This window comes from Typopeltis vanoorti, chromosome 5 (assembly GCF_054136105.1).
Source record: "Typopeltis vanoorti isolate ZY-2024b chromosome 5, IOZ_Tvanoo_1.0, whole genome shotgun sequence".
NCBI lineage: Eukaryota > Metazoa > Arthropoda > Arachnida > Uropygi > Thelyphonidae > Typopeltis > Typopeltis vanoorti.
Window position 1 is genome coordinate 76,004,541 of NC_143553.1, and position 13,697 is coordinate 76,018,237.

The 13,697-nt window shown below is 36.7% G+C and overlaps 1 protein-coding gene across 4 annotated transcripts in view; it reads right to left on the reverse strand.

Annotated features, from left to right (window-relative positions):
• Positions 1-13,697, reverse strand: part of LOC150106550 (mannan-binding lectin serine protease 1-like) — a 202,399-nt gene that overhangs the window by 73,325 nt on the left and 115,377 nt on the right. For all 4 annotated transcript variants that reach the window (XM_090392524.1, XM_090392523.1, XM_090392525.1 and 1 more), the window contains one exon: positions 7,525-7,680. In XM_090392524.1, coding sequence (XP_090248650.1) covers positions 7,525-7,680 — 156 coding nt within the window. The remainder of the gene's footprint in view (positions 1-7,524; positions 7,681-13,697) is intronic.

Genomic DNA, 13,697 nt, shown 5'->3' on the forward strand with positions numbered 1-13,697 from the left:
GGCAAAAAAATAAAAGAATCAGAGGAAGCATGCTATGAGTTGTGGTATACTGGGAAATTTTCCTGCCTTGGTCATCTATTCAAGAGTTGATGATGCTAAACAGTCTACCTCACCTTGTCAATAATCATGATCATAATCTGAGAAGAAAAATAACACACCATTAGTTGAATAGTTGCACGCTGTGATTTCTAGTGTTGTGATAGTGACATTATATCATATACAACTGGTAATCTTATGTTCTGAAGTTTAATTTCATTGTTTAGTTATTATCATCATAAGACATCCATGGAGTCAAGGCATCATCATCATGAAAGATTTTACTATCAAATGATGCTTTAAACTCATTTACTGTTTCTGCATGTATCACACATTATCATTATTCAGGACTCATCATAGGAGGCCTACTGCCAATCTCCAGCCAAAAAAATCCTGCTCACATACAGCTTACATTGGCTGAAAGGGATGACCTTTTATTTTGCCTGTTTTGGTCATCATCCATCATTCTCCCATCCACTTTACTCTGCAACTGACACTGTCTCTCAATCTGTCCTCCTGCTCAACATTTTGGAGAACCTGATGCTTCTTTAGTCTCTCTTCTCTTGACACTTTCTAGTATAACTATATCCTCTTGAAAACAAAGTAAGGAAATCTGTGCACAGTAGTCCTTATACAAAGGTATGCCCAGAGCTCAACAAATACACTTGCCCACTCACCTGTGGTGAGTAGATTTTGCCATCTGGTGAGTAGCTGGACACAGATTGGACAAAATATAATATTTTTATTTAACAAAAAAATAACTTTCTAAACAAAATCTTTTAATAAAAATCAGATGCAGCATCAGTAATCACTTTATAGAACTCCTTTTGACTTATTGGGACATATTAAACATGGGAGGTAGGAGACTGGGGCAAATTAATTTTTTGTGTGGCTAGTAGGATTTTGCATATTTTTTTGAGACCCAGGCATGTTAATCTCCACTTCCTCATCATCACAGCCATAATTCATTGTGACAATTGCACAATAGGTAATATAGCACTTAAATTTCAGGCCTTTGTCCACCATCACCACTGGATCTCTTATTTCCTCCATCTCTTTCATGGTATCACCCGCTATATACTATGCATCCTATTCTTGCCTTCAAAATTTTCCAACCTTAGGCTCTGTAAGAGTGAACCTCCCACACTCAGACAGTCAAGTCAAATCTGCCGATACAGCTACAATATCTAATCTATTCTGCATCATCTGCAACAGAACTGTATATGCCCATTTAATCCCCCCCCCCATATCTCTAACATATATGCTCTACATATGGCACCAAAACAGACCTCTGCAGGAAATCACTATGACTTTTCTTCTGTGATATACTGTTTCCCCATACATAACTTGATTATTCTCTTCTTCTTCTTTCCTTCTTTCTCAGCCTTGGTCAGTCCACTGCTGGAAGGCTGACCTCTTTTTTTGACCACTTCTTTTTATCTTTGGCAGTATTCTTCCACTTCTTGTCAGAGTTTCTAAGGTCATCATCCCATCAGGTCCTTGGCTTTTCTGTTTTTTTCTTCCAGTTGGAATCTAGTTTGTAAGCTCCTGTCCAGCATCCATCTTCTCTTCTCATTACATGACCTGCCCACTTCCATTTTCTGGTCTTATACTTACTAGACAGCAAATCTCCTATCCAACTCAATAATCTGTTATCTAACCCCATTTCCCAATTTAATTAACAACTTGTCATATAATAATGTATCAAAGGCCTTTGCAAAATCTGACTTTGCAAAATCAAACTGACTAATGTACATGCATTACCCTCATCTAGTGTATTTGTCACCCTATTTTATTACATAAATAGACTGCTAAAATATGACCTTCCTTTAACAAACCTATGCTGATCATCAGAGAGAATCTTCCTGTCATTAACTCATTTCTGGATCCTAGCTCTCACACACCTCTTAAACTACTGACTGGCCATAATTCAAAGCCTCATAACAATTTTTAGCTCCCTTCAACTTCTTATGGGACTTGACCCATTGAAAGACTTCTTAAACAACTATGTTAAGGTTGCCATTAACTCATTTGCACATTCTCTTAAAGCTTATAGTGATGTGTCATTGAGTCCTATTGATATGCTGACATCAAGTTTAGTTAATTCCTTATATACCTGTTACCAATTCACCACTAGTCCCATCTCTTCCAATTTCACTTGAGGCTCTGTATGTAGTTGCCTACAAGAACGAAAGCCATAAACATGTCATTGATGAATTGTTCATTAAGCATTATTATTATTATTATTACTGCACGGACATCTCCATGGAGTCCTAAGACTCATCATGGGAGACCCAAACTATCAACACAATATCTATCTTGAAGCCATTAACAGACAAAGCACTCACAACTGACACAGGAACCCATTCCATTCATTCACCAATCTCCAAGCAAAAAATCTAGTCCTCACACCACTTGCTAACCACACCTTTACTCCACTCCACTTCTTCTAGCCAAGTGCTGAAACATTTGCCCTGCATCAATCTTAAAAACCTTTAAGTAACTTCTGTTCTCATAGGAAGCATCCACAGACCACTCACCATCTTAGTCACTTGTCTCTGGATCCTCTCCACTACTGCTAATCCCCAAGAAACCTGGGTGACCAGACCTAAGCACAGTAATCCAGATGTGGTCATATCAAGACTTTATAAGGAGGAATGATAACTCTCTTATATCTGCTTGTTAGTGCATTCTTCAATAACAAGTAATCCTGGCAGCTACCCTGGCTACTTTAGCAATATGCCCTCTAAACTTCAACTCTCTATGAACTACAGTGATATCTCGCTAATCCGAACCTCTTTAGTCCGAACCCTCCAGTAATCCGAACTGCGGTTTGAAAGAAAAAAAGTTTTATCTATTATATATTATCATTTTGTGCACTATTATTTTTATTTAATAATTATTATTTTAACTGTTATGATTTATTTTATTATTATTACAGTACAGTATTTTTTTCATACTGTCAATTGTACAGTTATATTGTAGGCCTATTTTGATTTATTGTGTGTGTTTACATTTGCTTTTTTATACTGTACAGTACGTACTGTATTGTAGGCATGAATCACTGAATTCAAAATCAAATCAGATGCTGAAATTATAAATATGAAGCTACAGAATGAATTAGAAGATGATGATAAAGAACTTGAAGAAAAAAAAAAAGTAAAACATAAGAGGCAGCTGACAGTTTTAATATGTGTATAGAATGGGCTAAGCAGAATGATATGCCATTCCACAAATTTTTTGTGTTGTGTACAAGAAAGTGATATTTTTTACACAAATTAAGTTATGTATTGAACTATGCAATTTTATTAAATCAGAATCCTTAACAATATAGGTACATACAAAACTAAATTTTTTATTAAAATAAACTTGTGTACTGTATTATTTTTTAAGTTTTATATTACAGTACAGTAGCTTTTTTTCTATCAGTTACTTCATTTATTTACAGAATTAAATTGATGTACCATTAGAATATGATTATTTTTGTCATAAACGCTAGTTATTGTTGTCTCTTGGGGGGAAAATTCGCTAATCCGAACTTTTTGCTAATCAAAATGAGCACGGTTTTTATTAGTTTGGCTTAGCGAGATACCACTGTACAACTAATCCCGAATCCCTGGCTTCATCATTTCCTGGAGTACAGTGTACAGTGATATACAGTATTCAATGTGATACATAGCTTTTAATCTTTGTATCTCAAAATGCATAACTTTACACTTTCCCTCATTAAATTGATATCTATTATGCTTTGCCCATACTGCCAGCCAGGGGCAAATTCTCCATACTTGCTACACAAGCTCATTAATTGAGAAAGAAGTAATATTTATTTGTTAATAAATGCATGCATTTATAAGCATTCCATTTAGGCTTTTATTTTTGTAGACAGAAGATGTTTTAAGTTTATGTGACAATAATTGAGCTTTGCGTTGTGTATCGAAGGCCGATGCTCACTCATCTGGTCAAGGCTACCTTGCTTGCTCGATTGTAGGAGCTTCCGTGTCCTTGCAGCAGCGCTGTGATTTCATGTGCGCACACAGCCATTTCACATCGTCTCACTCTGTTGCTTAAACACAGGCCATACACAGTCAACGTAGCTCTAGCCAGTGAGCTTCATCCAGCCTTTACAAGTGTGCATGTTGCTTGGGAAAATTAAGTTACAACCAACTTTTTATGACGATGTTATTGACCAGTTCATAAAGAAGAACCTTAGGGTAGAATTTGTATTGAAGTAGCTAAATTGAAAAAGATAGAATATCACTTGTAAAATAAATGTTGTATTTATGTGATTAAATGTACATAAATTTCTAAATATATTAGAGGTTCGGAGTAGTGGTGGAGACAGTTGTATAGAGGGTATCCTCCCGTGATGAGTCTTCAGACTCCTCAGAGGTGTCATGAATAATAATAATAATAGTTTTTAAATGGTCAGTAATTTATTATTCCACTAATCAGACTTCAATCACACCTCTCACTCCCTGAATGGTAACAAGAGCAAGCGTGAATTTCAAGACCAGCATTCGTCCCTGCTGCCAGCCTACTTAAATCATCCTGCAAGTATAACTAATACCTTGAATAACTAATACCCTATCCAACTTTGCATCATCAGCAAACAATTGAATATCTTCCTTCAAATTATTTCTTATATCATTTATGCCTAAATTAAACAGCAATGATCCAAGAACAGAGCCCTGTGGCACACCACTAATCACCCCTTCTCCTCCATATACTACTTTTTGGTATCTGTCTATTAGCCACCCTTTTGTCCACATCACTAGTTTCCTATCCATTCCCCAATTATTATAGTTTGCATAACAGAGTTCCATGTGGCATCCTGCCAAAGGGCTCTGCAAAATTCAACACTATCATCATGTAACCATTCATTTTATCCAACTCAGTAGTTACTCTATTATAAAAAAGTTAGTAATTAAACTTTTTTATAAGACAGCTTCTACAAAATGATGATGATGGCTTTTACAAAACCATGCTGTCCCCACATAGAGTATCATATTCTTATCCACCCATTCATGAATTCTCTTTTTTGACCAATGTTTTCAGTAGTTCTATCACCACTCCTGAGATACTAATTGATCTGTAATTTGCTACCACAGACTTAGATCCTCTTTATGCAAAGAAATTATTTTGCTCTCCTTCCATTCATTTGGGGCTTTGGCAGATCTGAGACTTAAATTAAACTGCCTAGTCAAAGGCATTGCCAGTTCCTGTGCATATTCCCATAAAACATGAGCCGATATCTCATCCAATCCCAGCTGTATTTGCATTTAGATTCAGCAATATATCAAGTACCTCCAATTCTTCAACCTCCGTTCTCACATCAGTCTCTGTCACCTATGTCATAACAATATCTTTATTTAAATGATATACAGTTGCAAAATGATCACTCAGTAGTTTAACAATTTCATCTGCCTTCATTACCTCTCTACCATCTGCACTCCTTAAAGTTATCCTTCCATAGTCATTTTTCCTCCTACTTGCCATATAATGAGAAACTTTTTGGGATTTCTTTTTGCCTGTACAACTAATTCTTCTCATAATCTGATTTTGTCTTCCTTACCATTCTGGTCACCTTCCTTGCCTGATCCTTGTAGTGTTCATGAGTTAACTGGTCACCTTTCTCCTCATACAAACTCCACAACATTTTTTTTTTGTTTGCAACTCATGCTTAATGATACTACTCATTCAAGTGACTCCTACCTTATTTACCCTCCTGACCTTGGGTATACCATGTGATACTGCTTCCTCCAGATACCTCTTGACTATTCCCCATGCACTGTGAACATCCCTCCATTGTAGATCTTTATACCATGATACTGCTTCAAGCTGCCTCCTAAGTGTATTGTAATCATCTACCTTGCAGTTCTATATAAACCCCTTCTTAACTGGAATTTCCACATGTTTTGCTACCTCCCAAGTCCAGATCAAGTGATCAATTTCCCCAATTGGAAGCAACGTAGTCAGCCACCTTAGTTATGGACAAATTTTTTGATCCTATAACAAGATCCAACACGCTTGTATCCAGAGTTCATTCCATCACATTCTGCCTCAAGTAATTATCTCTCAGTAGGTGTATAAATTCCATTTTTTTCGGAGCCATATGATGTTATAGTGCACTGTATTTGAGAAAACCTGCCATGTGATGTTTCCTCTTTCCAATCAATGTCTTTGAAGTTGAAGTCCACCATAATAATTACTTGACTTGCGCTCATTGTACTAATCTGCTGATGCATGTCTTCTACATCATACCTGGCCTATAGCAGCAACAAATTTTATAATTCTATCCTCCCTCATCAACCAACATGTCATCTCAGAATCATTCTTTCTTCTAATAGCCACATATTAAAAGAACTCTTGGATTTTAAGCGCCTCCGTAGTGTAATTGGAAGAATGACGGTACATTGCACCCTTCGATTGGAATAGGCCTAAGTTCAATTCTCGTCATGACGGGAGGAATCTTTATTCTTTATGTGGACTTTTTTCAATCAAAAGTGAGTTAGCAGATCTCATACGGAAGTAGCGGGGATTTTTCTCCTGGAAACTCGAGTTTTTCATCCAGCATACAGATAAATCAGCTCTTCAGAACATATGCAATTTACAGATAAAAAATATTAGTTGTAGTGGTGGTGGTGGTGGGCAGTATATGCCATTGATGGAGATGATTGGCAGTAGAGGTTCAATGTAGTGGTGGCGACAGTTGTATAGTAGGTGCCCTCTCACGACGAGACTTCGGACTCCTTGGAAGTGTCACAAATAATAATGATAATAATAATATTTTGGCCTTTTTATATATTTTTTATTATTATTATTATTTCGTAACATCTCCAAGGAGTCCAATGACTCATCGAGGAAGGGCACCTACTCTACAACTCTCCGTCTCTGCCACTCAATCCACCAACTACAATGAACTGCATCATCTCCACCAATACCATCTGCTGCTCACCACCAAAACCACCACTAGTGTTTTCACATACAATCACAAACATCAATGCCCATGGCAGGACTCGAACCCGCAGCCTTTTGGTTGGAGAGTGGATATGCTAACCACCCAGCCAACCCAGCATATCACTAGTTCATTTTATTTTTTATACATATGTATATATATATTATTTTATTTTATTTTTATTATATTTTGGCTAAATACTGCTCATACTGTGCTTTTGTTTCCCTTACAAAATAAGTTAACTTTCTAACCTGCTCTTTTGCACTGCTCATATAAGTGATTACTATGACCATAATCCCATAATACCCTCTTCCATATTGTAACTGTGAATTGGTAGGTATGGTATGACAAAAAAAAATTTTTTTTAAAAATTGTTTTTAACTTTTGAGAGCCATATGAAGTTACAGTGCACATAACAATTTTGAGCATATTTTTATTCATCATGCATACTGTATTTGAGAAAACATGCATTTAAGACTTTTCACACATTATGCCCATTATATATAAGAAAATCAATTAACAAAATTACTTACTTTGGCTCTCTAAACCATTAATCCAATAGCTTGCTTTGAAACCTGAAAATTCAGCAAAACTGTCACTAGTAAATGTAACATTCATGATATTTCCATTAGATGTTACTTTCTTAGCTTCTGTTCGGCTGCCACAGAATTTTCCCAGCAATGGTGATTCTAAAAAAATTTAAATTATTATAAAGCAATAAAATTTTATAGTGATAAAAGATTTTATTTCTGAAGAATAAAATCCTCATAATCTTACTGAAAATGGCAAACTTCTATGATCCAAAATTAAAATTAGAATTTTTAATATGTGCAAAGATATTAAAAACATTTCTGAAATTTACACCCACAACTTTACATGATCTAAAAATATGTATATCATTGACCATCACTATTATTATTATTATTATTATTATTATGTGACACCTCCAAGGAGTCCAAGGACTCATTGAGGGAGGGCACCTGCTCGACAGCTGTCCATCTCTACCACTTAATCCACCAACTACAGTGAACCACAACTACCATCATCACCTACATCAACAGCATCTGCTTCCCACAACCACTATTATTATTATTAACGTCTGACCTCCACAGAGTCAGAGACTCATCATGGGAGGTACACACAATTGAACACAATGCTCATCCAACCATGCCTTAAACTGATTCAATGTGTCTATATTCACAGCACATTCAGGCAATGCATTCCACTCACCAGCCACTCTCCATGCAAAGAACCTGTTCTTCACTCTTCTGCTCAAACCTTCCTTACACAGTTTCCAGCAATGGCCTCTTTGTTCTCCTCCCCCCTTCTTATTCTATGAAAATCTCTTCCATGTCAACCTGACAATCCCTAACTAGCTTAATGTCTCAATCATATGCCCTCTCCCTTCTTCCTACTCACAAGGCTTTGCTTTGTAATTTGCATTCTCTCAATCTGTCCTCGAACTCCACATTCCTAAGATCATGTAATCTTTGTGAATCTTCTCTGGACCCTTTACAACATAACCTCATTACTGTGAAAACCTGGTGACCAAATCTGTGCACAATAATCCAATATGAGGCCTGATAAAGACCTTATACAGGGTGTCCCAAAAGTTGCCATACTTAGGAAAAATTAACAAACTCATATTATATTATATATTTTTTATATTTATATATTTTTTTATATGTTTTATACTTTCATATATCCTAAAAGAATACCACTGTCAAAAGAAGAGCGTATTGAAATAATCCTCATGGCTGGTTTGGGAAGCTGTCACAAGGTTGCAATGGACTTTAACAGGAAACATGGCAAGCACATCATATACGACGTTGTTGCCAATCTTATTGAGAAGTTCAAGAAAACTGGAAGTGTTGTGGATCAACAGAGAAGTGGACGTCCACAGACATCCGCACAACTGTCGAGGTATTGGCAGCATTTGCAGGGAGTCCACAAAAAAGCATATGACAATTATCTGCAGAAACCGGTATCAGCAGATCAAGTATCCAGCGCATGATGAAAAATGAAAAATGGCATCCATACAAAATGCAAATGTTACATCATCTTAGTGAAGATGACCCAGATAAGAGGCTTGAATTTTGTAAATGGGCTCTAAAGAAACTGGGTGAAGATATAAACTTCACAGCCGAGATCCTCTTTACTGATGAAGCCAATGTTTATGTCAACGGAGAAGTCAATTGCCAAAACCTACATTACTGGAGATAGCAACACAAACTGGATGAGTCTGTCAAAAATGCAAGGTGCTGGAAAACTGATGGTGTGGTGCAGGATATGGTGCAACAGAATTCTTGGACTTGTTTTCTTTGACACAAATCTTACTGCCGACCTTTATTTAAACATGCTACAGGATAATATAATGCTGTCTCTCTTAAATGAAGATGGAGAGTTTCCATCTTATTTTCAACACAACAGGGAATCACCTCATTATGGTATCAGCATACAGCTATGGTTGGATCAACAGTTTCCATGTTCATGGATTGGTCGTCATGGCCTTGTGGAAATAGTCTGTGAGATCCCCTGATCTTTCTCCACTCAACTTTTACTTGTGGGGCCAGTTAAAAGCTGTCATGTACAAGAAAAAGATTAGAAACATGGATCATTTAAAGCAGGGAGTCTTCAACCTTTCAGAGAGTGTGGACCGCATTAAAAATTTCAATGAAGACTGCAGACCACTAAGCTATACTGAGGTATTTAGAATTGCAAGATGCTTTCCAGATTCACAAGGAACGCTGTGCATTTGATACTTTACATAAAATCCTATAAAAATAAACAAACTCAGCTTTAAGAGTGTAGATAGGAGTCGGGTTCATGATAAGTAAATATAATCAATACTTGAAAAAGATAATTTAATGAGGAAAATATTCATTTTTAACAATGTCAATGGGCAACTTGGCAATGTTTTTCCTTGACCAGCTTGTCGATGTTGACATCAATGTTGGTAGTCGCTATGCGCAGAGTATTCTCGAGATGTTGGTCCATAATCTGAGTTCTTGTATTGGACTTCACATGCTTCGTTCTGGAGAAGAACTGCTCACATAAGTATGTGCTTCCTAACAAAGCACACATCTTCAAAGCATGCCTGTGAAGATTAGGGAATGTGTCCTCAGAAATGTAGTCTTTATAAAATGTAAGCAAGGGCACATTGAATAATTTTTCTCTTAAAGAAGAGTTGTTTTGGAGTTCAAGCAGCTCCATTTGTACTTAGCCTGGCATTTCAGCAGCATTGACACGCAGCAGCAGCATTCGATGGCATTGAAAATAAGTCTAAAGAAGATCACTGGTTACGAAAATCACTAAATCTCTCTTCGAATTCACTTCGCAACATGGCTAATTTTGTAGCGTATTCATCAAGAGATGAACAGTTGGATTCAGCGAGAAGCTGAAAATGAGTTAAGTCTTTTTTTTTTTGCGAGTTGTACCTCCCAAAGTTTGAGCTTGGCCACAAAAGCTTTGATGTGATCAAACAGAGTGTGCACTAGTTGATCTTTGGATTGTAGCTGCGTATTTAGGTCATTCATATGTAACGAGATGTCAGTCACAAAGGCAAAGTCTGTCATCCACTTTCATTAAATTCTGCAATCGGATTCCCCTTGGTTTGCATGAACTGCTGTATTTTTTGCTCCTTAAGTCAAAGACTCTTTTAAGAACCTTCCCTCTGCTCAACCAACATACGTCACTATAATAAACCATCGCCATGATCCGCTTCGCACTCTTGTGTCAAGAGCGCTTGGAATTGATGATGATTCAATTTTTTTGCCCTAATAATGTTGACGACAGTCACAATAACTTTCATGAGATTCTCAAATCCAATAGTTTTTGAGCACAAATTCTCCTGGTGGATTAAACAGTGGTAATGGATGAAATAATTTCCTTCTAGTTCCGGTTCTTTCTGTAGCAGTGCAACAAACCCTTCATTCTTTCCCACCATAGCAGGGGTACCATCAGTTATCACACCCTCGAGGTTTAAGCTGAGGTCGAAACAATGGAGTGTCTTCTTGGTAGCTTCAAGAATATCAGTGCCTTCCGTCTTTCCCTTCATAGGTATGAGTGCTAGCAGTTCTTCTGTCACACTGAATTGTTGATCGATGCCACGGACAAAGATAGCCAGTTGTGCTGTATCCTTCACATCTGTGCTCTCATCTAAAGCAAGTGAATATGATGTAAATTCAGACGACCATTTTTTTTAGGTTCCTTCAATGTCATTGGCAAGTTCTTTGACATGTTGTGCTACAGTTACCCAAGACAAACTCAGTTTTTTAAACACTTCCTTATTATTTGGGCACAGAATATCCCCAGCAGCAATGAGACACTCTTTCATAAACTTGCCGTTCAAGAAGGCTTTTGATTTTTTAGCAATTTTTTCAGCTATTACATAACTTACTTTGATGCATGCTTCACTCTCTTTCCTCTGCCTTTTAAACGTACCCTGCTGTCATTTTAAATCAATTTAGAGATGGTGGTTCACTTTGTCCACACGAAGCCACCCTTTAAGGTGATCGAAATTGGATGCATGCTTTGTCTCATAGCATCGTTTTATATTGTATTCTTTTGATACTGACACTGACTCACAACAAATTAAAGACACGGCTTATCGTCGATCAGCACAAAAAAGTACAAATTGGTCCACTTTTCATTAAAAACCCGACAAGAATCACTTGTTTTTTACTTGTAGATGCCATAGTGATGGAAAGTGAGCCCAAAAAATGATCCAAAATGGCCGTGTAACAGTTATTATCCACTGAATATGTCTCACACTAATGAAAAAAGTCTGGCAATATAAAAACACAATAGGCTATGGCTGACACAACGAACCTGTGTGTGCTTATACACGAATATCACACTGTTCAGGACTGACTGTGGATGAGATCCTCCTGTATTTATATGAAAATAACGAAGTATCAAGAACCTTTGAGATGTATCTGGAAGGCACTAGACAGCATACTCGAATGAACCTGCCTCAGCCATCTACCTGCGATGTTAGTACTAGTACTTAAGTACCGCTTGGCGCTGGTAGATGGCTGAAGAAGCATGTCTATTTAATATTTATTTTTATAGGATTTTATGTAAAGTATCAAATGCACAGCATTCCTACAAGAATCTGGAAAGCATCTTACAATTCTAAATACTGCAGTATAGCTTAAGTGGCCCACGGGTATTTAATCGAGTTTTAATATTAAGTAGTTATTTTTTCAAAATGGCTTGTAGGCTACGGCAAAGAGCTCCGTGGGCCATGCATTGAAGACCCCTGATTTAAAGGAATGCATTCGAAATGCAATTACTTGCATAACAACAGATATCTTGGAACGTGTTCACCATGAGTGGGAGAGAAGACTTTGTGTGTGTGTGTGTGTGTAGAAAGAGGTGGCCAACACATAGAGAATATTTTGTAATGAATATTTTATAAATAAAGGTACATTTAGCTACAATTTCCCATTTTCCCTATGTATGGTGACTTTTGGGACACCCTGTATAATGCCATCATAACTTCTCTATTTCTACATGTCAGGATCCTCTGCATCATTGCCATCCGATGTGATGTCTTCACAACTTGTGCAATGTAATCCCTGAATTTCAGGTCCTTGTCAACCATCACTCCTAGATCTCTCATCTCCTCTACTTCTTTTAAAGTTGATGGAACTAGACTAAGAAATTGACAGGAATTGGGATTTGGAAATGGTGGTGGAGAGGAAACTGAAATTCAGTAGATATATTGAGAAAGCAGAAAAAATAACTCAAAGCATTACCTGTATTTTGAAGAACACACTAACAAAGTAGAAATAAGGAGGTTATTATTCTTTTCTATAGGGCTTTGATATAGTTACATCTGGATTACTTTGGATGCTTAACAGATGTTCAAGTGTTGGAAAGGATTCAGAGGCTGGTGATCAGATGGTGACTATAATGTGAAATGCACCTTATGAGGATAAATTGAAGGTGTGTCGGATTAAAAAGTTTAGCTCATAGGTATAAAAGGGGACATGATAGAAACACACTTTAGGAGTTTTATTTCTAAAGGAGTTTTATTGGCTTGATGTCAAAGAAATTGTTCAATACATGACAGGACAGTACAGGAAAGAGCAAAGGGTCACCATCACTGGAACTATGTATGAGTGAGATTAACAGTGACCTGATTAGTAGATTTTTTGCTTGGAGAGTGGTAAATGAGTGGAATGAGTCGCCAGAGATACGAATGAGTCATCATGAGTTCTTTGTTTGAATAAGTTTAAAGAGCAGTATGATATAAGAGGTAAAGTGTGAATAATGGTGCGAATCTCCATGATATGTTTTTGGAATCCATCCAGACTTTCATATAATAATAATAAAAGTTCACTTAAAACAAATTCTTCTCTGGCATACTGTCTTACATATATACCAACCCATTTCCAGTGAGAATCCACTGAGCATATCAAATATAACAACAACAACTTGATAGCAAAATAGATTAAGGCAATGTGGATCTGACATAATCCACATAACCTAACCTAACATATAGGTGTGTAAAGTAAAGCAATGTAGGTGTTAGAGTTTGCTAAATAGTAAAAAAAAAAAAAAAAAAAAAGAAGAAGAATATATCTAAAATTCAGTGTTGCTGATTACAAGATTATAAATTTTGGACCAAGGCCATTTCATACAGAGTATTATATTAATGGTAATTTTCTACAAGTGGTCAATGAAGCTAGAGACCTAG